This window comes from Synchiropus splendidus, chromosome 9, assembly GCF_027744825.2.
Source record: "Synchiropus splendidus isolate RoL2022-P1 chromosome 9, RoL_Sspl_1.0, whole genome shotgun sequence".
NCBI lineage: Eukaryota > Metazoa > Chordata > Actinopteri > Syngnathiformes > Callionymidae > Synchiropus > Synchiropus splendidus.
The window spans coordinates 23,068,001-23,095,300 of NC_071342.1; the positions used below are offsets into that span (position 1 = coordinate 23,068,001).

The window sequence follows — 27,300 nt, forward strand, 5'->3', positions numbered from 1 at the left end:
GAACTCTGACCTCATGTGGTTGTAAATGACTCTCATAGCTGCTGGGATGCAGCAATGTCTTCAGTGATGCTGAGCTGCACCATGTCAGCGGCTTATCAGGCTCTACACTGAAGCTGCGGTCCTCACACGCACCGCAGTGCTGAGAGCTAATGAGAGGTTCATATGAACGTCAGACCCACAGCACTTCTGCTGTGGCGCGCACATATCTGCTGCTGGAGAATGATGATGTGCATATATTTGCAGATGAAGTGTTGCGATTTTCAAATCCCACAGGTGATCAAACAGTTTGCAGAGAGCAAACACAGCTTCAGATAAAAGTCAATTGTACACGTTTTAAACCAAGAGTAGCAGCAGGTGAGGAAGCGTTGAGGAGTGGGCTCCACACACACACTAGTTTTTAGCACAATATGCAATGAGGAAGAGTCAATAAGTCAAGCGAAACTGTCATATTTGTCATACTGGAACAGGGTGTGTCAATAGATTAACATTTTAATCGCGATTAATCGCACTAAAGAATCAGAATCAGAATCGTCTTTGGCAATGTCAGAGAGGATCTCACCAACTAGGAAAGTGCTTTGCTACATAAAATAAAATAAAATAAAATAAAGCAGAGTTAACTCACAATTAATGGCAAATTAATCGCACATTTTGCATCTGTTCAAAATGTAATTTAAAGGAAGATTGTCTGCTGTTTAAGCATGAAGTCAAAAGATTTGATGAGGTCAGGCTAAACTGAGGCTTGAATGATGGCAGAGAAGTGTTGTGAAAATATGCCACAACTCCTGCTAGTGTGGAGTTGTTCAGGCATCTTCTAGTCGAGTTGCTTCAGTTCTTTCTCCACTACAAATCTGCATCTGCTGTTGAAGATTAATGAATGAAAATTATTTTTAAATGATGTGACACGTTAAGCACAAGTGAATATATATATTTGACTTCTACCATGGAACAAAAGATCCATAGAAAAATTCTGTACGGGTGGAAGAAATTATTTTAATGTTTCATTGATATGAAACACAACATCCAAACTAAAAATAAACAATACAACCAACAATCACACAAATCAAGTAAAAAAAAAACAAAAGAAAAGTAGTCCCTCATTTAAGAACAAAATACCAATGAAATGTTTGTACTAAGGAAGTTGTAGCCAGGTGGAAAACCATTAGATGGAGTGCTTAGGACTCAAACCATGAGCTAAATAAGCTTGGTAGCAAATGTTGAGGATGAACAAAAAAGGGAACTACATACTACTCAGACTATTCTGGACTCAAAAAGAAAGCGTCAATCTTGATCTTTAAATCTTCACAAATATTTGCCGAAAAGGAAACAAGAAAATCACATTGACATGTAGGATCCTAGTGTAAAAGAATAATTGGGGCGAGTTTTGCGTGTGTACGTCAACTAAAAATAAGGACCCCACAGAACCCAAGAACAAAAATGGGAAAAGGAAGGTGAATTCACAATAACCAGCGAATAATTGAAGAAATTGCTATGCACAGCTGTGCACAAACGGAATTAGAGTGGAAATGTAAATTGAAAAATTTTCACGTTTTTATTATAAACACAAAATGACAACAGTAACTGATAAAAAAGGAACTCAGGGCGTTAAAAAATACTTTTTAATTCCGTAATGATACTCAGCCAGGCAGAGAACAAGCCTGCTGAGGAGCTGGACACGATGCCTACGTCATCAACCTTCCCAGGCTCAACCAACCTTCACTGCACAGCTGCTGTTCTTGTCCCGCCCTTATTACATCGCAGCACAGACTAGTTATACTCCATTATCTCGCCGTGTGTGGTTATGTTTGGCCAAGGGAAACGACTAATCACGACTATCACTGCGATCTCTCCGTCGCCTTGTCTCAAAAGCGGACATGCGACGCTCTATCGTATATCCAACGCGCATTCTACAACCTGTCAGTCAAATGCTGTCACGGGGTTCGGTTGAGAGGTCGCTGTTTTCCACGTCAGTGTGTTTACCAGGACTTGATTGACAGCCACGGGAAGCTCCGTAATTCATTCTACAATGGATCTTTTTTGAGGACTGTGTTTGGAGGAGCAGTTCTAGGATATAACGCTGTTGTGCAGTAAAATGTCTGAGTGAATTTAGCTCAACTGTCTCTGCAAATCGAACTTCTGTTGGGCAGCTAGCTGCTAGCTTACCGAGCTAGGCTAGGGCGTCTTTTTAAAGTCGGCGGTCAAACTCAGGTACGTTTCTCATTCTTGTCGGGGAAATCCTTTGGTCGGATGCATTTTACGGCTCATTGAACGTCTGAGCAGTGATTCACACAGAATACGATGGGCTCGGTTGTACTGCTAGCTGCTAGCAGGTAGCTGTCAACACCGGCTTTTAACTTGACTCACGACCACTCACACAGTTTGAAGCCGCTTTGACAGTTGTCATCTAAATGTCCGGGGAATTGTTAGCTCTTAATAACTTGGTGATACGTCACATTGCCCGTTAGTGGAGCGCAATGCCAGCTATCACCGGGCATCTGCTTGTTGTACCTGTCAGCCCAGGAGACGCCTTCGGTCTCCATGTCATCGAACTTTCTGAAACAAGCCACTGACGGCTAATGCCCTGACTGCGAGTCCTCTGCAAGTCTCAGAACTCAACGTCCAGACAACTGTTAAGGCGTTAATGACGAATCGCTCGATGATTGAATAGTCGTGATGTCAAAGCTTTTTCATGAATCTGATCAAGATTCAGTCTTGTTCCGCTTCTCTCTCTCTCTCTCTCTCTCTCTCTCTCTCTCTCTGAGAGAGAGAGGATTCCACACTGTTGGTTGAAGGCTACCAGTCAAGTCCTCTGGTCTCTGAGATGGGGTCTCTCAGGGGCCAATCCTTGAACCATTGGTTTTATGCTATCCATCGGGCGATACCATTTTGGTGACACCTATCACAGGCGTTTTTTAGTCTCCTCCTACACATACTTTCTACATTTCATCTACATCATTCCACCTGGCTTTTCTAGATTATAACAGCACCACAGACCACTGTTTTCTGTTGCACTGCTCGTTGGGCGTCCACAGCCACAATGTCAAACCCCACAACTAAGTGCTATATTCACTTTTGACCATGAGTTTAACCACTATGTTGCTTTCACATTAAATCATTTATGCTGATTACTGAACAGACACGGCATTTACCGCCTGATACCATGTGATTGGTCTGTCTTGTAAATATACACATTTTTAAAAATTATTTCTCAAATCTTTTCTTGTTTTGGTCCATTTGACTGTTTGAATACAAACTGATGCAGAAATCCACTGTAGGTTTGTGAAATCACTTGTCAGCAATATCTTGGAGGGTCTAGAGTGCACTCTCATTCGCTATCACAGATTACTGTGCTTGACTTTTAACCACAATTTAACCCTCTAGCTTCCAACTACAACAAATTAATCTTCCATATATCCACATGTACACAATTTGTTTTTGTGTTTGTTGAAAACTTGAGTTTGCTGGATGACTCGACTCAGTAGCCACTATTTAGTTGACACTTGTTACTAGTGGAAATATCTTTCATTGTGACGTCTATCATTTCACATGAGTCGTAGAAATGACTGTGTCCTGTGTGACTGCTGCCTCTGTTGATCAGGACATACCTGAGCCTTTGTGATTGTGACATATTTATACAACAGCTCCATCATCTGCAAGACTTCCATTGTGCCCCAACATGTTGGCCTCCTCATATCATTCCTTTATCCTCTTAGAGTTTTCAATAGACTGCTAAGTGTGAATTTGAAAGATGGCTGGTGCAGCCTGCGAGCTTTCACGCTACACTGTATAATCGGAGACACATTTCCTGACACGAGAAGAAGGTTAATCTGGCAATTTTTGGAAATATCGTTTCTCAAACATGAACTCTATACCTGTTTGATCCTGTTTGCTTATCTGTCTTTGTTTTATGCATTGCTGAATTAATGGAAATCTTACCCGTACTATGAGCTCGCCTCAAACAACACTACTTTTATACTATGTTTTTCCACTGGTGCTTCTATTTGACCTTGACTTTATGCAAACATTCATAAAATGTATAAATGTTTAGAAATTCATGAGCATTGGTGAATGAATCTGCTCAGATTTTATTGAAGCATTCTGGATGTCCAAGTGGTTAGTACTGACACAATAACGTCTTCGAACTTAAGTCTGGCAGCAAAGTGGGTTCTAGTGCTCTCATGCTGACGTTCGCTCTCCTTTCTCTTTGCCAGATTGCAGAATGGTGGACAAGAGTATCTACATTGTCCAGGGTGAAATCAGCACTGTTGTTGGGGCCATCAAGAGGAACTCCAGATGGAACACACACACAACACTGGTGAGACAAAGGTTTTCTTTGCTGTTGCTCTGACATCAGTAGTGAGCAAATTTGGATCCATAACAATTTTAAAGTGTGGCCCACAGATATTGTCAAGATACTTTTATCTGACTCAGAAGTAAATTAAATTCAACATAATCACTGAGAAATGTGTCCATTTCATGTGAAAGCAATTGCGGTTTCCTGAAAAAGAAAAAAAGAGTGTTTGGACTTTAAGAGATGTGATCTGGTCTTGCACTAATACTTAATATTCTTTCATGTGGACATGAACAATGAGTTGTCTTAAGTATGTCAGATGAGTCACCACTCATGTTTGCTTTTGTGTTTGCAGTGACAGATTTACTGTAGGTTACAGTCGTACTAAGATACCACCTGCTCTTTAGTTTCCTATCTTGTGATAGTTAAATAAAATCCGTCTTTCTAATCCATTGGCCTAGAAAAGTCATTCTTGAGTGCTACCACTTGTTTATAAGTGTGCTGAGTACAGATTTCAAAGTCTTCCGTAGTCCTCATCGTTCAACTATTAAATGGGCTTCGGGTGCCTCATTCATCCATTTGTATGTTTGTGTCCTCTTTAGGATGAAGAACAGGATCCACTGTTGAACAGTTTTGGGCAACTCAAGGATCTACTGAACAACATCAAAGGTAAGTCAGCTGATGCGCTCAATTTAAAACAGTGAGTTGATCTGCTGTTATGTAACAATGACAATGGGATGGACAGAGTTAGAGGGGAAGAAAATTCATGTTTAACTGCTCCCAATATTCAGAAACAATGCCCATGCCTTCAATTTTACTGGTATAAACTGTGTAGGTGACCTGTTACAAGTTGTTTGTGTTGTCAGCACGTTAAAACGTATATTATTATTATTATTATGTAGGAATTATTTACCAGAACTTATATTGCTCAGAATGACATGGATCTTGTAGCATTTATCCAGGGCTCCTTATATCAGGCCAACTGCAACATGCATCTGTGCAGCCTACTGTCTTCTGTGTGGCGAAAGCCTTAAATCCCATTTGTATTTGACATCAAAACAAGCATGTATTGGCCTTTTGTATCCGGGCCCCGTTCTCTCGTCATATCACATTTTCAGTGAAGTGACTGGTCACATGTGAGTTGCGTTGTGTGAAATGAAACGGTCACTATGTCCACCCTGGAGACCAGTCTGGCTCTGAGGAAGATCCTGCATGTGGTCATGCCTCTGCAATGAGAGTCCTGGCAGCTTCCACAACGCTCCTGCTCCAGTTGTGAGTGGTGAGCCCCCGCTGCTGCCAGCGCCTCCGGGGAATCCCTCTGCCACTGCAGGATGGACAGGTGCTGCTGCTTGAGAAATCCAGCACGCTGTTATGCATAACCCCTTCCAGTCGGCCACAAATCACCATGAGTGTGTCCAGAGAACCGTCAAACAAACCTGTTGGACAATATCTGAGTCCAAGTTAAATAAAACAGGTTTCCCTGTGTTTCTGGATATTTCCATGAAGTAATGAGTCCATGTCAAAGATGTTTGACAGCCTTGTTGCAACCCTAAGCCCAAATCCCATGTGCGCCCGTCTCTACCTTTTTATCCATACTCTGATGAGGCTGTAGCAGTCAAAAACGAAGCTCTGGTCTCTGACATGCTGATCAATTTGTTTTGTTTCCACTGCAGTATTTCTGTCTAATGGCTCTCCCCTTGTCGGCGCACAAACATTCGATATTTTGTTGGAGATATTGTGGGTGGGCTGTGTGGGGCTGCTGCTCTGAGTCTGCACACAAGCTGTGCAGCTGTCTGCTTATTGAAAGCTCCGTCGGTTAATTCACTTGAAAGTAGCTGCTCCCTCGAACAGCAAAAGACAGACGACTAAACCCTGCAAACATATTACACTAAACTTTTCGCAAGTAGCTTGCTGCTGGCTTTGGTCTGACTCTCACTCAGTTGTGAATTTGGCTCAGGTCTGCGGCTGGGCCTTGTGATTGACAGGGACATGTGCCACAGATCTGGAGAGAAGAGCGATGCAGCTGGAAGTGTATCATCTGCAGTTTTAGTTGGGTAAATTTAGCAGGGCGTCTTGTCAAACTGAGAGATGGATTGTTCTGGGAAAGGAAGTGTTGGCCATGTTTTTGAAAGGAGGAAAAGTGTTTCTGCCATATACTTGAATAAGTGTTATACTCAAAGGGCATCCAAACAATACCAGTCCAGTTGAAGAAACAGGGCCAGTGACGGACCATGTGTTGTGATGCCTCAGGTCCACCTCAATTTGGAGCATGAGTTCCTCTGAGTTAAGAAGCATGAGCCCGGTGTCCAGATAATGAGAGCTTTGAGCAGATGCCAAACCGGAGTCAACTATACATTCATTTGGTCTTGGCCGGTGAAACCATCTTAATAAATGATGGATGGACTCATCGATTTGCCTTATAGAGCACACTCGGATGGTGTGGGAGGAGTCCTGTAATGAAAATGTTTCAGCCAGCGAAGGGTAAATACATGAGCAGTCTAAGGTATGATTTTGAGGCTGACCTTTATATAGTTCTGTCACAAGTTTTCATTCATTTCATTCCCTGGGGCAACGCTCTCTGTGGATGCACATGACGTGCTCATGGAAGGGGCAGGTAATTATTACATAGGTGAGCATGAGTTTAATGAAATCATCCTCCACAATATTTCCTTACAAATCCACAACTCGCCCCCTGATATCTTCCTCCGCTGCTGTGCTGCTGATTCCGGTCAATTAGAGGTGTGCTTGTGAATTTAGTTAGTCTGTGGAAGTAAGAGGAGAAAGCTGTCAGTCAAAAGGCCACACCGGCTCCGTATCGAGGGGCTGCGAGGAGCTCTAAACCTGTGTTTGTATGAATAAAAATGAAGGGATTTAGGAGCCGACTGGTTCTTTTGCAGACTTGTCAAAAAGCTGACCTTGCTAAGGCAGAGACGGGGGTGTCAATGGAATAACAGGATAGAAGATGAGGCTCAGTGACTTCCTCGTTGTAGGGATACAGAAAGATAGAATCAAAGATGAAATGGAATGGTTGTTCTCCACGCCGTCCTCCTGCGAGTTTAATCTGCCAATGATTTAAACCAACAAAATCATTCTCATGAAACGACGGATGATAATCTTGCCCCAGAGATTCTCCTGTGGACACAGGGAGTGACGGAATGATACATTCATCACATAAAGTATAAATTACATCCAGGCTTTTAGCCCCCCCATTTGATGTGACGTGGGGGGGCTAAAAATCAGAGCCCATGTCAGACAATGTCTGCTTTGCATCAGATCAGGAATCTAATGTGTGATTCAAGTGAGCTAGTTCAGCATTTGTAAGTAATCTGTGATACTCAAATGTGTCTGTCATCGGTGGCAGACACAGAAGTGAGAGTGAGAGGCGGAACCACACTAACACTCATTTAACCCGTACATATATTTACAAGTAACATCTGACTTACGACCGGGATTGGTTCCGACCAACTGGTCGTAAGTCAGATTGGACGTAAGTGAATGCCATTCAAAATAGCTGATGTGAGGGTTATAGGTACTACTGTAGTGGTAGATCGCAGTGTGAGAGTGAGATGCTGGGATACTGTGCTGCTGTAACTATCGTACACGATGCCCAACTGGCTGCCATAATTGTCATACGCGTTGGGTCAGAACAAACGCAGACAAAATAAAAAACAAGAGGTGAAGGACTAGTGACAAATAAAATAAAAAGAATATACAATCAGGCAAATTATATGTGATTAAATTCTACTAAGGGGGGTTAACATTTTAAGAATAAATCTTAATGGTGGTGTTCCATGTTGTAGATTTTCCTCACAACATTTATTCATTGTTTGCTGGTTCAGTTTTGTACCAAATTCTTGTTATGGACTTTTTTGCAGCAATTAATAGCACTTTGCACAGGTACACATCCTCTTGACAGATCACATCACCCTCCATGAGACCATAAGGAACCACAAATATTTTCTCCATTGTTGATCTAACCTTCTTCCAGAAGACCTGTATTTTTGAGCTCATCCAAAATATCCACATATTTTTCTCTCTAAACAACCGAGTGCATGCACAGGGCGGTGTATGTCAGCTCATTTGGACTGACAAAGAAGAAATGTGGAGTTTATTCACCGTTTAGACTGCAGTGAGATGCTCCAGTTTGACGGCAGCTGTCAGCAGAGGCGGGCTGTAGGTTTCTTCCTGACCATTCACAGCAGAGTGGGTGTGGCTGGGGAGATCCCGGGAATGTGTTTTCCATGGGCAGGGCTTATTCACAATTTCTATTGTAAATATTTAAAATCATAGGAGTTGTGTGCCAACACACACATACAGTACCGTTTGTTGGGGTCCATTGTCATTTTCAAAGATACTCAAATGGGCAGATGAGTTCCTCTTTAAGTATTTGATAGCTGCAGCCTTATCATCCTGATGAGGTTTTGACTGTCCTGGATCAGCAACATCTTGTGCTCCACAGCGATGCAGCCTTTTCTTGACTGTTGAATGAGAGGACAAGGTCCTTGACCGCCGCACAGCGCTGGTTTGTTTTTCCCTCCTGGCCTCACTTCCTATAATCTATGTGTTACTGACAAGCTCACTAATTCATCACATTTTACAGCCATGTCAGTCATCAGGAGAGAATGCACACATGAGTCCTGTCTCTGCTGCATTTCAAGGTCAAGTGTGTGTGTGTGTGTGTGTGTGAGTGAGTGAGAGAGAGAGAGAGAGGGAGACTGTGTCCTCAGCTGTGGTCAGGCCAGCCCATTTGGGGCCTCAGGTCACAGTCTGAGCACTTGGGAACTGACTGTGGCCTAATGCCCCCTCCTTCTTCCTCCCGGTCCCACTGCCACCTGATCTTCACACATATATCACCGCCAATTGAAGTGGCAGCAGGCAGCTGGCAAATGCCGATCAGAAAGAAACCGTAATTCATGTCACTCACTCACTTATGCAAATATGTTTACCCAGGGTGGCATTCGGGGCACGGAGGGTCTGGCTCATGACTGCTGTGGACATGTCTGCCCCTTGACCCTTCACTCTTGTAGTTTAACCATGAAATCTCCGGTGTGATCCACTGTCATGCTCTTGGTGCTATTTTTATGACCCGGTCAGACTCTGTAAACTAAGTGGGACGGCTTGTCACGTCTATTATTGCCGTCTTTGATTTGGTTACTAACGACTCTGTGACTGCACCTTTCCATTTAATGTGCTTTATCCTTGCTGCAGTTGTCTTTTAAGTTGCTTATTAATGTTGTAAAGGTGTTGACTGTACAGTGAGTCCACGGCATGACAAAAATCAAGGTTATAATCACTCTTTTGTAATGTTAGTACAATGATTAATAATACTCAGAACTTGACCGATTTAGAATACTTCAATCACTCTTACAACCAATTGTTTCAGAACATTCTCCTAAGGTTTGACTCAAACCTCAAATGTCTAAAAGTAAGGTGATGACTTGTCTTGCCAACATCCCAGTGGTTCTTTGGGAGGACTAGGCCTCGCTCTGTTGATGCTGCAGTGTACTGTAATTTTGTGTTGTGCGCAAGATTCCACAAAATGTCTCCATGCTGGACGTTTCAGGTGAGTAATGTTTGTGTCATTCCCACATTACCACTCCAGAGCGGTTCTAAGATCACTATGGATGGAGAGTCACTTATCACTAGTTAGTAGCTGTAAAGCTGCCCAGTTAACAGTGCCCTAACCAGGGACTGACAGGAAGGGCTTAGGAGGAGGCAGGGTGCAACTGTTGTTCTGTTTCAGAGTCTCTCAACAACGTGCTGAGTGGATGGGGAGTCCCAGCAGAGGGCTATTAATCATGCTGGCTCGGGTGTCTGCAGGGTGGGTCAAAGTGAGGAGAGGGTTGAGGTGCTGTGAAGGATCTGGATGTGCTGACAGGAACAGTGGGCAAGAAATGAGCAAAACAAACTATCCCCATGTTTCCCAAAATGAATGTAGCGTTGCAAAGATATGTAGATGCGCTTTACATTCCACCAATATAGCCTGGATATTTTCTGTTGTAACAGTCTCATTTTTCTAAGAATATGTTTATTGTCATTTTTTCCCCTTTTAAACATAAAAGTACAATACGTTCAAGCATTCCAAGTACATGCACCCACAAAACATTCGTGCAAGTCCAGTAACAATCTCAAAGAAAGAGGATTTCAGTAAGACAAGATATACTTATCTATTATGATACTCATGTATGGTTTCCAAAGTAAGGCAAAGTCTTTATGTTTTCCTTTTTCAATGTGAGTAAGCTTTTCTGGACCGATCGGTCTAGACTGAGGAAGTCCAAAAATATTATGTTGTCCAAGTTTTGTCTGGGTAGCACCCAAGCATGCGCAACCTATCCTTCAGAGGCATTCATGAGTTGAACATTTCTTTAAAAAATTGGTGACATCCTTCAGGTCTCAGTTGGGTAATGTATGTTCTCATAAGCCATTTGTGTCATAGGAGCCATGCTCTGGTGTAAATGACTGTTTTTGTTCTTTTAAGCATGCAACGTCCTCTCGCCATCCTTCCATCCGAAAGTTGATTCTCTATTTTCCAATAACAAATTGTAAAATTGTGTTATTATCACACTTACTGAATGAAAGCTGTATTGACAATGCCTCTTTGTAAAAATGGCTGAATTACTGACTTGCATACATAAAACCACCGGTGTTTGGAAGTGGGTTGGAGAGTGTGGAGGTATCGGCTCAACTCTCTGCTGTCAGCTTCTGTTAGATGGTGAGGATTGATGGCATTTTCCTTTGTAAACAGGGCTTGTGTTTTAATGTTCCTAAGCAGGTTTTTATGAGGTGGTAATTTGAGTTCAGCACCCACAGTCTCACTGGTTTGTCAGTCCACAGGGAAGGATCCTGCTAAGTCATTGTACGTGTTAAATTTTGCTTCACTGGTATCCAATCCAAACAATATGTTTAAGTTTGTCTGTGAAAAATAACTCATAGTGATGAGCATTTTCTTATGAGCTTTGCAGAAATTTTCAGAAAAGGAACTGATGATTGAACTTTGTTTGTGTTCTGGAGTGCCTGGATTTAGGAAGGTTTTGAAGGATTGGTCATCATAGTGTCTACTGCTGCAGCTGACGTGCCATGCCCTGTTTAGATTTGGCAAATAACACAAACCATGACTTTATTAAAAGGCATACAATCCAATCAATTTGTGTACTGTGTTTATCAAGTCATGTGAAATGAGCTCCCTGACTGAGGTCAGTACACTTTTCCAATGTTTGTACTTCTTTTTTCCTTTTTAAGCATAGAACACCACAGCTGACGTTTTGCTTTGTCCAAAAACATTTTGATGATGAACTACGAAAGACGGTATTGACAATATTCTGATGTGCCAAGTCTAGATTTTCTCTGTGTTAATGAGTTGCTCTCTAAGTTTAGCCTCCATGCTCAGCATACTTTATGACCCCATGAATTCTGTTGACATGACCTGCAACATTTGAGTGTGTATTTCTGGTGCGTAACGACAGCATTCTCTCACAGACCAGCACATAATATGATCCCCCAGTCAACACGCAGCAGTGAGTGAGTTATAGGCAGATTCCAGAAAGGTTCACTTCTAAATTAATCTAATTGAAGCAGGCGTTGACTGGCCTTTTTGAACACAGATTTCTCATATGAATTAATACAATTTTATTTTAGTCCCACATTAAATAAAGCTTGTTTTTAACAAATTCCTGAGAAGGAAGCCTCCGTTTTATTATTAGTGTCTAAAATAGCAAAGCAGTCTCAAGCCCATCCAAAGCTGTGCTTGGTCAACATTACCTTCACCTCATGCCCAGTGTTTGCTCTATGATTTTATGGGTCTATAAAAAGAGTTATATTTTTGAAACCATGTCACTGTGTTGCCAAACACCCCAGGTATGTTTGACACCCACTGTAGGCCAAGACCGTAATACGCAATACATAGTTGTTGTTATTTACTGTCCTCTCTGTTGTTGTGTTGCCTGCTGCGTTACCATGACAGCAATTGTAAAAGATGTTTGTAAGAAAATGGATGGCAGGAATGTAAACCGACATGTGCCATATTGTTTGCACAATTCAAGATTCTGCTTCTACATCATATGTAGAACACATTGGGTTAATGGATTAAAATGGATTCGTCCCCTGCAGATTTTAGATGTTGTTGCAGGAGGGTGGAGACTTCTGGATGTAAAGCTATAGCTAGATTCAGTAATAGTATAAAACGAGTCACTGAAAAAGTGAAGAAAATGTCTCAGGCAACACGTGACAGACAGGTTGGCTGTTGCAGTCAGACACACAAAAGAGACAGTAAAAGTAAAATGTTTCTGAACAGCTCTTAGATGAATGTGTGCACTGGTCCACACAGTGCAGGATGGGTGCGATATGCTTTGGACACAATTGATTAAGAACACACTTGTTTTCCTGGGCCCTACTGTTGCAGGCAGAGATGGGTAGATTGGAGCATGTATTTGAGCTCAGCTGACTGATATGAACTGGAATCAAGTAAGGTCTGTTAGTGTTCATTAAACACGTTCACCTGTTATCCGTCCTTTGTCTGAAATGGCAGAATCAGCCGTCACCAACTGATGTTGTGGTAGCACTCGGTGAAAGCCCTCGCTTTATTTATATCTTTAGGCTGTAAAAGAAGTGTGGCCTAAAATATACAGTTGCACTGGAGTCTGTTGTGGTACAGAATAAGGGCTCATATTAGTATTGCAGGGAGGCAGTGTCTTGCTGTCGAGCTTGTGTGGCGCTTACATCCTTAAGCCTTGGGTGCCTCTCTCTGAATCCCACACTGTCTTGATGGACTGGGTTAATAAACCACTCTGCAGCCATCCCTCCCACACACACACACACACACACACACACACACACACACACACACACACACACACACACACACTCACACACACACACACACGGTCTCCTGATGGACACAGCTGCTTGTTATTTCATGCCCCATAAGGGTGCTGTGACCACAGACATTTTAATACACATATCCAATTAGACAAGCGCTGTAGTGTACACCGGCCTCAAACTGCGACTCTAATACATGAACACACACACACAACACCTATACTCAGTATTTCTGCTATAATATATATTTGGAGAATTCCCTTGAGTAATTTTGTCTTGTAATGTACCTGCTTGTGTTGGTGCTGTCATGTGGACTGAGATTGTATAAGTACAAGTGGACTCATGCAGTGGCTCATATGAGTACCACCTAAGTACTGTACACCTGGTACATCATCACTGATGGATTTCCCTGCATTTAGTGCGAACTCAAATCTGTTGATGCACTCAATCTTCAATGGATCCGATCAGTACCGGTGATAACAAGTTTGACAAACGCTGCTGTGGTGACCACGGAGGAAGCTGAGCGGACTTTTGTGTGCAAGAGCTTAGATGTCACACAGTTTACAACTTACAGCAGGATCTTAGCAGGAGTTCTGCAAGTTAGTCTGACTGACTTGGAGGTTGGAGAGTATGATGAGCTTTACCAGGGGTCAGGTGCTACAGTGGGTGATCTCTGAATACAAAAGTTTGTATGTTAACTGAGTTGTGTGTCAAAGGTGGTTTTTGCATTTGTGTTCCAGAAACATTGCTGTTTTGTTTCGCTCAAGCAGTAGTTGCAATTTATGGCTTTCTCAATTTGCTTAAATCACTGCTCTGTATTGGTCTTATAGTGCATATATTGACCACACAGGTGAAGAGGTCTGAACTGAAGACACGGGTAGTGCTGTACAGTCGAGTTGCAGTTATCTGTCACCTACAGCATGAGATGGGCCACTCTCACATTTTTCTTTAAAGGTGACAAAAGGGATAACCAATTGTTTTTCTGTTTATCAGAGGTGACATGGCCAGTGGCGCAAGGGGGCGAGGAGGCCCTGTGTTGCCATAGCTAAATATACATCCCTGACAGCTCCATAATAGGTTCCAGGAAGTTCAGTCGAAAATAAAAACAAAGCAACATTTCTAGCTGATTGGCTTTGAAAGGCCGTTTTTCCTTGCTGAATGGGAAAAATGTGGACTTCAGCATTCCACGGCCGTGATGCCAGTCGGATTGGATAGGCGCAGCCTTGCGTGTGCAGAACCAGCTCACTATGTGGGAGACACATTGCGCTGCAGAAACCAACTTCATGGGAAAGAATTTATCCTCATAAACTGAAATAACAGGAAGAATTTGATTTGCACTTCTTAAGACTTGCTCAACTTTGTACCTTTCTGTGGTCAGAGTCCAACTTATAGATGTTTTGTTGAGTGTGACATCGAAAGTTGTTTTGTGGTTTTGGTGAAATCTCTGTTTTCAAGTGTTGGCCTCAGTGATCCTCGATTATGAATCAATACCACATGCTCTGAATATACTGTGCTCTTTAAAATCTCTTTTGAAGTGTTAGAACAGTTCCTTCCTTCACCCTAACTCAGCTTCTGGTGCTAATGTTGTGACATGTGATGGTATAAACAACCATTTATTTTGTTAATCTTCAACAACAGTAGATACATAATTATCCATTCATTTTAATTTTTATTTTGCATTTGCATCGAAGGCCAGAAGTATCGCTGTTTTTAAACTCGTACAGCTCAACTTTATATTTAGCATCCAGGTGGCTTCCATGCTCTTTTCCAGGTTAGCTTCTACTTTTCCATCCTTCCTTCCTATTCACCTCCCCGTGTTTCTCCACATGCATTCCATAATGTTGCCCACCTGCAGCATTGTTGCTGCGATTCTGAAGATGTAGTGCTAGATGCCGACGCCCCACACCTTTCCCCAAATGTCTTCCAAGCAGAAGAAATTCAAATACAGTAAGTAAATACTACTTATGTGTTTCTCAACTCCAACGACACAGAGGAGCTGTGACTTTTCCGTGGTAAAAGTGGGTTCACTAACCTCCTTAACCAAATCCACTCTCATGTTAAAAGATAATAATGCAGTCCCTGGACGATGTCCCATTTACTCAGCTGTCTGACATTAGCTCCAGTATCTGTAGACGAGCCACTTACCGGGCCGGGTTTTGGATTACTGCTCTTCTGGAAAACACCCATTTAGAAATTCTGTTTATGTTCTCTTTTTTTCTTGCTCTCAAGTTTGGTCAAATTATGTGCTGAGAGATGCTTTATGGCAGAGAACGTGCACTTTCTACACTAGTGGAAGTGAGTGGCTGTTTTTCATTCTGAGCTTTGCCTGTATGGAGGAAAATAAGTTATCTGAAATTACGTTTTCATTTTCTAATGGAGGTGGATGAATAACAGTAATTGTGAGAATGATGTGATCTGTCTCCTCCAGAATAAGGGGTAAATGTTTTACAAGCGTTACTATGACTGATGTGGACACCACTGTTTACTGTAGAACTGTAGAACATTTGTGCTTGAAAGAATAGCAAACTATGACAATCTGTCATTCATGATTAAAGAGGTATTGTCACAGAGTGACCCCTGGCCTTTTACGCTCTTAAACCCCACCATGCTGCCCCTGAGTTTTCAAGAGGCTGGTCCTAGTATGGCAGACATGTGGACCCACTGGGGAGTCATTCATGACAGTTGTCGCCTCGGTCTGCTAAGCCAGCCCAGTACATCTCCTCGCACTCTGAGCGGGGCAATTCAGGGCCCCAGTGGGGATAAACCCGATAGGCTTTAATGTTTCCCCACCATGGTGCCTGTGTGGCATCACTGGTCAGAAATGTCCCCGTAAACTTCTGTTGTGCGAACGTCACAGCGTTGCTATGGAGAGGACACTCATGAAGGACTGCACATATGTATGTCTGGGGGAAGGTGCTGAGATGAATTACAATTTCTGACATTCCTTTATGATTTTAGTTATTGCTTGTGGCGTAACACACAAAAAGATCGATGATCGGAAACCTTCACTTACTTCCCAATACTAGTGTCTTAAATAAATAACCACTTCTCACACAGTTTAGTATAAGTTTAGTTTTCGTGGTACTGAATTAATTTTTGACTCGGTCTTTAGGTTATAAATGTTGTTGGCCTGTGACCTTTATCTCTTTTTGTTAGTAAAAATCTGTGATTGTGATCTCAAAATAACCAATACTCTCATACTGCTCTAACCATGTGACCCACAATGTTTAATGCAGTGCAACACAAACAGCATCAGCTTTTTTCCGTCGCTTCGATTGCAGTCCCCATACAGTACATGCACAGACACATCACACCTACCAGTCATTGCAGCTTGAGCTAAGAAGATTGCTTTTGAGCTGATTCACTAGAATATGACATTGTGAGTTCAGTAGACACTGTTGGGCTGCTTGCATATGTGCTGAACTTGAATTTCTCAAGCTGCAGTATCTCCAAAAAAGTGTGATCCTGCTGAGTATCTGGTTGCCTACCCTTACACTCATCTGCGTGCAAAAGTGAAGTCGAATGCTTCATGACTGAAGGTGTTTGTCTCAGGGACTGAGTAGATTTTAAGTAATCCACTAGTGAAATGACAGATTATTTCCTCTAGTAACTCAATCTCCACTGACCATACATCAATCAGCTATGTGTATCCACGCTAAGATTTAGTTTATCCGAGAACTTTAGACTACAAGTGGTGCTACTGTGAGGGCTCTGAATTTATGTGTGTTCTAAACCCGCTAAACAGCACATTATCCTGCAAGTGGATCATCATCTAGGCTATTTTTTGGCAGCAGTTGACACACAAAATCAACTCAGTAATGCGTTTGGGAATTGCCTGACTCGCTGAGGGCCAGCAGGACACTCACTTCAACCCTGTCCCCTCGAACCAGCCTCCCCTGCAGCCAAGAGTAAACTGAAACAGCCCAGATTAGTATTAATCCTTCTTAATGCTGAGGCTCATAATATAGTCATTAGGTGACTTGAGACTAAGCTGTCCCACCTAACTGCTGCGATTTATTAAACACACACAGAGGATTTGCTGTCAATGCTCTGTAGGTATAAAGTGAGCATCCGCGTAAGTACTCTCTCCTATCTGCCTATTAATACAGATGAGATGAGGGTTTACATGTTAATGCAAACAATCCAAACGTTGTTACAATGTCACTGAAGACAGTTTCAACATATATTTGTTACACATGCTGAGCGCAGAGCTCAAGATTCAAGAGTTTTAATGTGCCAGTTATGTTTTTGAGAAGGGGATTACTGATGGTCTCTGTAATGTATGGCCACACAGAGATGATCTGACCACTAGAACATATCCTCTAAGTCCATCTATTAAATTCTATATAATGAGTTTCACCTTTGCTGCGGTGAGTGGTACATTTTGTCAATGTTGTCACTTTCCATTTGGAGTTGCCCTTACTGTATGTCAAAATTTTATTTTTTATAGTACCTACAGAGCACTATGCTCTTTTTGGTGATAAAAGTATATAGTGTAGGCACTATATAGTACCTACAGAGCACTATATCACAGTATATATATATATATACGCTGTGATATAGTTCAATTCAAGGAAAGACCCCTGCTTGATCAAGTATAAAAGCCATAAATGTGGCTACAATTCGGTTTTGATTTTCACTGTAGGATCATCCTCAGCCATTAACAGTGACTCCACAGCAGAGGTTTTGTAGATGGCATTCCTCCACAGAAGGTTCTCAGTAGAGCAGCTGTTCTCAGATACTGGCGCCAGGACGGGACTGCATGTTCAAAGTCACTGCAATCTCTCATCTTACTTATTTAACTCTGTTTAACAAGCCCTTATTGTTCTGGGAGTGGTGTGTAGGGTTGCCCCACTCAACAAAAGGGCTTGCTGCTTTTACTATTGAACTAGTGTTACAGTTAACATTGACACAAAACTTAGACCACAAGTCAACATTAACGTTATTTGGATACATCTTGAGATGTCCTCTGTTTATATAAACTCTAAAGTTGATCCAAACATCACCAGTTTGAATGTAGCCGTTCTTGAAGGAGATGGAAGGATGTGGTCGTTGCGTTGGCCGGTTTGCCAGAGCTGCTGGGTCTCGTGTGAACACAGTGCCTCTGCAGTCTGTGGTTTCTGGAATCTCTGCTGCCCCGTGGGAATGGCATTAGGGCAGAACTGAAGGAGTGCAGCAGGTGAAACAAAAGAGGATGACAACACTCTCAGACAGAAACAGACTCACACACATATCTGCTTGTCTCCTATCTTTTGTTGTCGTTCTTTCCTCATGCTGATTGTGATATGCAGAGTGAAGTTGGTGTTATCATGAGAGCTCTTATTATATTGTCTTCAAAATCGTGTTTAGTACAGATTTTAGATTATCATGCCTTGTGTAATACGACACTGCTGACGGTCTCGTGCAGTAAGTATGATATTTAAGGATCGATCTGCTGCATTTGTGTCTTCAAAAGACATGGTGAATTGATGACGCTCCACCAAACTGAATTTATTCTGCTTTTCTTTCCCCCGTGATTCCCTCCCTCCCCTGGGAGACATCTTAACCAGGACACACTGTGACATTGGCAAGGGTAGGTGTCAGTGGGTGGCCTGGAAATTGTGCATCTTGCTTTCCACTGTTTGTTTTTCTGGAAATAGAAGTGATAATTTGATCCCGCCTCCGTGGAAGGACACCATTATCTGACACTGAGCAAAACACTCATGTATTCAAAGGTATTTCAATCACTTCACTTGGTTTGAGGACTTGATTCATTGTGCTATGACAAAAGTGCAGTAGCCTACCGCTGCTAAAATACAGATTCTTTCAAATAGTCTGTCACAGTGGGAAAAGAAGTCTGTGAAACACATTAAGTGGACATTGGTGCATGGCCAGTACTGTTGTGGAGTTATAATGTGGTCTCTGTGTCAAGAATGTGGCAGAGAAACTGCATTTTATGTACAGCAAAACAGGTGCACAGTGGCTGCGACCGGCCATAGGGCCAGGCAGGGTTCAGTTATGCAGTCATGCACTGTAAATGTTGTTCAGTTCACCGGTTCTAACTTGTTATTCTTGATGCAGACTTAAACAGTAACAAAAAAGCAATTCTCGAATTAGACTTCTGTTACTATGTAACAACAAATATTTTGCTTGTGGCCATGGTGATGTGAAAGCGCCACGTGGAATTGATACAGCTGCTTTAACCAACCCTGTTGTTAGTGCATTGCAATTCTTCTTTCTTAGAGATCTGTCTTTGGTAAAAACCTCATGCTTCATCCCTCTTCTGGATTATGATTTTACCTTTTCACTGTAACAACCTCTTTGTCTTGTCTTTTCGTTAACAAGCTGATGACAAGTGAAGGAATGAAGTTGGTGTAATGCATCCATCCTTCTTCAACCGCGGAGTGCACTGCTCTTGTAAATACGAATGCTAACTATATTCCATGCAGCCCTCCAGGAACGCTCTCCTGCAGCAGCCGTTACATTTGTGCCAGGAAGCATTTGGAAAAGTTTTAATTTCTCCTGGGCTTTTAAATTGCCTGTTTAGGTTGCACAAAGATGTTGTTCTAGGCGTCTATGAAATACCGTTGTGACCCAATGAAATGACCATATGGAGCTCCATAGCATTGTTCTGTCCTAATTGCCCCTTCCTACTAGTGTCAATTTCATTCAGGAGAACACAGGGACCGAGGGCAGACAGTAGGAGTGAGAGAAGCAAGGGTGGGGGGCTTGTGGCTAAATCAAGCTGACACTCATCAAACTTCTCCCGACAGATGGAAGACTTTGTTCGGCCGATGAACAGAGCTATTCTCCTTGGATTTCATTTAGCCTTGCTGGTCTTGTTAAAGCGTCGCCCATCTCCTCAGCGCATGAAGCCTCAGCATCTAAGCCAAGGACCTGACTCTTAATTTCTCAAGCTGACGGGGTCCAGATCAATAACCATCAGTGTTTGGTTTTGGGCTGCTGCCTCGGTCAAGAGGGGATTCATCCCTCCTTCATCTGCTCCTGCACCCGCTCTTCAACAGATTGTGTCATTTACTTTTCCTTTTGTTACTGTGTGCTAGTTTCTGGGCTGTTGGTCTGTTTCGTCATCTCGGGTGCTGACAGTCGTCCCAATGCACAGCCTTCAATGTTCAAAGGTCATCAATTATAATTATTACTCAGGACTTAATGTGTGATTGGGTCATGTGCTTTGTCCACATGGGCTTAATCCATCTGATGGAACTTATCATTGTAACAGTAGATAATCTTCATTATTCACAGCTCATGGCTGCTGTGTTGAGGGTCTTTCTGCTGCCTTCAGCAGCTCTACACCATCATCATAATTATTGTACCAGTCTTTCCATTATACACTCTCAGTGTACACTGAGGCAGCTCGCTTTGGGAAATTGGCTTTTTGTTTGTACAGCATAATAACCAGGAATATAGCTTTGGCTGTTTAGTGTCGTTGAAATTAACGGGGCCGCACTGTCAAATGACAGTGGAGGAATATAGACCTCATCATGAAAGGAAATAGTCCAAGTTCTGGCCAGCATCTTTACATGGGGTAATGGATTGATCTCACAAGCCTTGTAGAGTTTTGTCTCTTCCTGCAGACAGGAACATGGAAATGTGCTGTATGAAGCTTAGGTTCTGTGCTAACTTACCTACGATTCAATGCAGAATATTCACTGGTGACTGGTCTTTTAGATCATGATTGTCCTGGAAACATTCAACATCATGAAGCAGTCCCCTGGCTCATGTTAAAACCTGCTCGTGTTTTGTTACTGGTGCACACTTGAGTTTCACCAAGCAAGTCGGACTTCTGCTCCAGGTAACAAGGAAGAATTGGAATATTCCATGATGTCTATTGAGAGCAAATGCTGCTCTTCAAACAAGACTGTTAGCTCCTTCTACTGAGGCTGTGTGGCTATAATGTGGTGAAGTGGTGTCTTTCTTTTAGAAGATACCAGGTGTTGCACATTTGCATGGTGCTGCTGGGTGCCTTTGGTTTTAATGGGCCTATGAGACCGATGTATTATTGAGTGTCAGCTCTGGTCTGTTATCACTGTAATCTCTTATGCTTTGATGTGAGGAATTGATATTTAGCTGTTAGCGCTGCAGTTGTCTATGCCGTGAGTTGTCCGCTAAAGATTATGGCGTTATTCTAACTCCTGACTCTGCTTAGAAGTCCATGCCACAATCAGCGCACCACATGGGAATATTTTTGAAAAGTTTGAACATTTCATAAGATATGGTTTTTGTTAGTATTTCATTTTCTTCATATCTTTCTGTCGAGGTTTTTGGTTTGCTGGCTGTTGTTGGACAATAAGCTCAGTTTCATCTCTTGCCTCTCCAACCCTAAGCCCTTTCTGCTCCACTGCCAATAGATGTGCATGTGTTAAAGATGGCCTCTGTTTGACGGTAAGCCTGCCTCATCCCGAGTCGCTCTCCTGGGGGCAAAGGTTCACCCCCACCTCTTCTCGCGCTCTCTGCTGGGGTCATTTGGAGAGGTAATCCACACATGGCTAGATACTCTCACACCAGCTTCCAGCAGAAACAAGGGCTCCAGCCAAGTGAAGGTAGCTGGGATTAGGGTTGTGGTGAAATGTAATGGGCTCAACCTCTCTTTTACCAATTAAAGTGGACTTCATACGGGTTTGTACTTGCTCTTAAGAAGGACCTGGTACCCCCAAAACCCGGCCAGTAAATGGTAACACGCACGGCTGATCAAACGGCTTTAATCTCACATTTTCGTTCTTCTTCTGGTCAATGTCAGCAAGAGGTCACTGTGGTTATAGAACGATTGGGCCACTGCTGATGCTGTCCGTCTTTATTTCACTTCACTCCAGAGTCCCTGGAGATTGAGTTGAAGTACTGAGCCGGTATTTAGACTTTATTTAAGAAGATTGGTGACGGCCGTGGACAGAGTGCTCCTGTCAGCCGTACCTTCACCGATGGCCAGTGGATCAATACAACACAATTGAGTTTTCCAATCTTCTGTCTTTGGGAACGCAGCCTTAGTACTTACACAGTGATCACCTGTGATGAAGTCTTCATCAGGATCTATTGACAGATTCATTTGAGCCCCCTCCCTCCACTCTCAGTACACGTTTTCACACTGTAAAGAGATGGGACACTAACACCTTTTTTAAAGTTCTCTGACATCTGACAGAAAGATGGAGCTGAATGGCCCACATTCTGTTTTCGGCCAGTCAGATCTTTATTATGTCTCCCGCCACTTTTTGTGCTACTGTTGCTAAATTTACACTCATCAGTTTGCCCTCATCTCTGCCAGCAAAACCGTTTCAAGCTCCTCAGATTTAACAGAAATGAAAACAAAGCACCAGATGAAAAAATATTCAATAACACGGCAAGTTTGCTTTGGAAAGTCGGGCCTGAGAGGGTGCGCGGCAGCTGATAAAAAAGAGTGGACATCTCCAAATGATTTCATATTTGATTTCTAAACAAGCTGCGGGGTATCAGATATCACACGCTAATGCAAGGCGGTCACATGTGCACGTTTAGAGATTGGTTGGGTGCTTGGCGGCGCGTTTGATGCCAGTTATTTTTTCACATGTGGAGCAAAGCCATAATCCTTTCAAAATTGCTGTGGCATGCACTCGTCTTAGAGAACGCTTCAGCGTCGGTGCGTGACTCCAATAATTTGCCTGTTGTTGTTTTACCTGTTTTGTATTTTTCTTGCCCCCTCGTGACCTCCTCTTGGAATGCTCATGAGAACGGCCAGTGGTGAAGTCAGGGGTTGATTAGCAAGAGGTGGGTTTCACTGGTGATGCTTCCTCTGAGCTCACTACTGGAGCGATTCTCATTTGCGGGTTTTCATAAGTTAGTAGTCCATCTGTGTGGTGTTTATTACTTGGCCAATATCATTCCGTAGTACTAAATGAACCTCGGTGTGAGGTAGCAGTTCAACGTGCCTCAACTACATGTACAAGACATGCATTTCCACAGTTATTGAAGTGTCTGACTGTTGTTTGGTCCTTTCAGAGCTGGCTGATGTTGAGCCCAACATTTTCCTGAGGCCTTTCCTGGAAGTGGTGCGCTCTGAAGATACAACTGGACCTATCACAGGCCTCGCCCTTACCTCGGTCAACAAGTTCCTTTCGTACGGCCTTATAGGTAAGATGATAACATCCTCTAACTCTGTGTTTTGCATCCTTTTTTTAAGCCATGGCACACTTTATTCATTGAAAAAATCCCAGGCCACCCCTCCAATGGAACCTCGGCCAAAGCGCAATTGCGCTTAGCCAAAAGTCTTGTAGAAAATCCTTTTTATTTTGTGAAAAATTTGTAGCTAATGACACTCTGCTATTTGGGCATGATATTTGCAGGATATAAGTGAGCAAATTAGTGAATATTTTATTGAAAGGGTCAAATAAAAAATTGCGCTTTTGTTGTCAGATTCAATTATTTGTCAGAACTGCCAACTGCAAACTGACTTTTTGATTGTCTATGTTCCATTCTATGTGCCGTTCAAGGCAAGGGCGGTCGATTGTCTGCCCCAACTGTTTGGGTTGAATTTACTCTTAAAACATCCCAGATGTAAGGATTCTCTTGTAGTATGATCTTCTAAGAGTTATGCTCATCGAGCATTTACAGTCCTTGGTCAGCAAGGATAAAAATTGTAACAAACTACGTGATTACTGTTATGTGTGTGCCCCCCTCATTATCCTGGACACCAGCTCCCATCATCCCTCACTCTTCTGCTGAGTCAGCTGTGTCTCTGCTGGTTGTACAATAGCACAGCTGCACGGCATCAGTCTGACTCAATGACATGAGGCTGTACAAAGTAACTGTTACACATCTTCGAGACCCATCTTTGAGTTCCTCTGACATTAACAAGGTAGTCCAGACTTCATTCAGATTAGTTTCATTTTCTCTGAAGTTGCAAAACGTTTCAGTCAAGGTTCTGCGAATCGTCCATGTTTTTTGTCTGAACTCCCAGTGATCAATTTCCTTTGCTGGCTTGGTCAGGCGTCTATCTCAAAGTAAGCCCTTTCTTGTAACAGAAATTGAAGCGCTATAGTGCAGGATGAGCAGCAAGACCTTGTAAACTACTGCCACCTGCTGGTGTCGGAGGGACAATTTAATCAAACAAAATTCTCAATTGTCTGTGATACTTAAATTTCAAACTGCTGATGTAAGCATGAAGGTGTTGAAAAAATGTTATGTTGATCCAATCCGAGCCCATATGAACTTGTTCTTGTTGACTGACCATCCTGACATCCAGATCTGAGTAAGCTATGAACATAATGTCCTCACACCTGGGTCAGTACTGTGAGAACAGCATGACAACAAAATAACGGCAGTATTGTATCAACGTCAAATTACATCTGCCAAACGTGCTAGGACCGACAGAGGATCCATAAAAAATATTTAAAAAAACCTTAATCCTTAAGTGCAGTGGCATGGACTTGGAAATAAAATCTGACCTGTTCTGATCACAAAGGAAATCTGAACCTGTTGAGGTTGCATTCTAGTCACATTTACAGTCCCAGGTGAAGTTTGTGTCATTGGTTCATGTTTAATTATTGTCGGAGGTACATCTATATTCAGTCGTGATCATTTGTGACATCCTAAGGACTGAGAGACTTTGCATGAGGAAAGAGCTGATGATGAAGAGATTAAAAAAACCTCTATTGTGGATATTTCTTCAGTGCTTCAAACTAAGAGGATTCTCCAAAGCTCCTCTTCGTGGTTTACGTTTCATTTGCTGTGTTGTCTTTCTTCTTCCCACAGATGCAAATCATGAAGCAGCAGCTGAGGCCATCGAGAACATGGCAGATGCTGTCACACATGCCAGATTTGTGGGAACAGATCCAGCGAGCGATGAAGTGGTGCTTATGAAAATTCTACAGGTAAAGTTCACTCATCTGTGTACATTTTCACTATTGTCTTATTTAAACTGAAATCAGATCAGCGATCGGTCTATGAGTTTTCTCCCATCAGGTTGGTACGACATGACTTGATTTGTCTTCTAGCCTGTGTACACTGCTCATCCTAAAGAACTGGGTTTCCTGCATTGTAGCGAAGGTGGCCCATGATAAGCACTGCTTCCCACTTTGACTACTGTACATTCCCCTAGGAAACTGTCATGTCTCAATCAAACAATTCTTTGGTACTCATACTTCTGACCAACATTTTTTGGTGGCTCTATTCAGATCATTGTTTAATATTCTGTTTGTCAGGTCTTGAGGACTCTGCTGCTCACTCCTGTCGGAGCCCATCTGACCAACGAGTCTGTCTGTGAGATCATGCAGTCCTGCTTCCGAATCTGCTTTGAGATGCGTCTGAGTGGTATTAACCTTTTTTTTAAACCAACTTTTTAAACGAGGATAAACCTTGACACCGTATCAATGCTTCTGAAGGCACTGATTCAGTCCCGATTGCATTTGAGTCTTGTGTCTCTGCTGATTGTTCTCTCATCTTTGAAACCCTCTCCTTGTCCTCCATTCACATCAGTCTCTCTCCTGTGTTTGCAGAGCTCCTCAGGAAATCAGCTGAGCACACACTGGTTGATATGGTGCAGCTACTGTTCTCCAGGTAAGCCTATGAGAGAATGAGGAGACATACTCGTGAAAGCTTCATGTGTTAATGTGGATGAATGCCAGGATGGTCATTAATATTTATGGAGCCATATCTAGGCCTGTGTACAGATAAAACCGACTGGCCAAGACAACAGGCAAATAGGACTGGCCCGGTGGTGTCAGGACACACGTAGAGGGACTGTATTATTATTGAGGAATAGAGGTTCCCACAGGGCTGATATGGTGTTAGCAAATCAGCCCCACCAGGGCAAAGACCATTCTTAAACTTGATTCTGAAAAGCCAGTTTAATGCATTTCCCGAGTGGACGTGACTTGCACTGGTTGACAAGGTTTAGCTCCCCCAGCAACCTATGACAACAGAAAGTTGTCAAACCCACTTAATACTTATTTCTCTCTTTCTTGTCAATGTATTCCCTTTTTCCCTTTTTCAAGTGGCACATATGACGAACAATAATAAAATCAAACTATGCATTCATTATTTTGGCCTGTGTTGCGCATTAACCAGAGTCACTGAAGGTTTAAGTGCACATCTCTGTATATATAATATATATATAGATATAGTCCTTGTTCACACACCTGAAAGTATTAAATGTTCTGTTGCTCAATGTAATGTGGGTCGGATATGATTCAAATAATACATTGAAACAGATTTCTACTACAGAAGAGAGAGAGAGTCTGCGTGATAACAGATGAGAGTTTCGTGGCTTAATTCTGCCTCCGAAGCCCCATTATCTGATGAAAGCTTGTGGTGTGCTTAGGTCAGTGGGCCACCGAATTCTCTCTTGGCATTTAAGATCTTCTCGTCAGCGATCATCCTCCACCGCCTACCCAGTTCAAAACCATCAGTGTGCCAGTCACATCCAGTCACAGACATGGAGTTGAATCAATTTAGCCGCACAACGAGCAATCTGCATATAGATGAAGCGGATGTCTGTCTTGGCAGTGCATCTGCATGTGCAGGTAGAGAATTATCTTCACCAGCTTTGGGTTTGAACTTAAACCAGAGTGAGGTGACATTAATCAGTGGCTCCTGGATGCAAGTGAAAATATTTGCTAGTGTTGATTTGTCCAGTCCCCCTGCCCAGAGGAAATGTCTGTATACCTTATATTTAAGCATTCTGGCACCCCCACTTTAAGATGCTGATTTGTTTGAAGGTGCATCCTTTTATTTTGTGTGTCCGTATAGATGTAGATTGTGGTCTGACACGTAATCAGCTGTTTCTTAACAATGTGGATGTCTGAATTCTTCTGGTTCTGGTTTGCTCCCTTCGCCCCTACCCCCAGTTCTCCTCCAGCTGGATAATAGAGATGAGAGTGGGCTTGGGCAACACCCCTGAAGCCCCCACCAGACAATAATGAGCAGCGTCTCTATTCATCTTCTGAGGAGCAGGCTTAGCTTGCCTGCTGAATGTGTTAGGCATGTTAATCTTTTGGACCCACAGATCATCCAATAATCATGCTCGCGAGACAACACTCTATTAACGCTGGTAATGTCAGATGGGGAGCCACGGCCCCCTTGTTTTTAATTGTGTATGTGGTCTCTGCTGACATCTCATTTCCAAAGAGTCCACAGAAACCGCGTCCGTGCCATTCCATCACACTGCGGCATGCTGGAATTCAAGTGCATTTTGTTGAATACCTCAAGCACAGAGCACCCCATCTGACCGGTTT

General features: G+C 42.7%; 1 protein-coding gene across 5 annotated transcripts in view; it reads left to right on the forward strand.

Moving 5' to 3' along the window:
* Nucleotides 1–1,910: 1,910 nt before the first annotated feature.
* gbf1 (golgi brefeldin A resistant guanine nucleotide exchange factor 1) overlaps nt 1,911–27,300 on the forward strand; it is a 41,670-nt gene continuing 16,280 nt past the window's right edge. For 4 of the 5 annotated variants that reach the window (XM_053874462.1, XM_053874461.1, XM_053874463.1 and 1 more), the window contains exons 1-7: nt 1,911–2,205; nt 4,209–4,312; nt 4,891–4,957; nt 23,069–23,200; nt 24,821–24,939; nt 25,270–25,378; nt 25,564–25,624. In XM_053874462.1, the coding sequence (XP_053730437.1) occupies nt 4,217–4,312; nt 4,891–4,957; nt 23,069–23,200; nt 24,821–24,939; nt 25,270–25,378; nt 25,564–25,624 (584 nt within the window). In that variant the 5' untranslated portion in view covers nt 1,911–2,205; nt 4,209–4,216. The remainder of the gene's footprint in view (nt 2,206–4,208; nt 4,313–4,890; nt 4,958–23,068; nt 23,201–24,820; nt 24,940–25,269; nt 25,379–25,563; nt 25,625–27,300) is intronic. The other variant, XR_008415778.1, reaches the window with a different exon arrangement.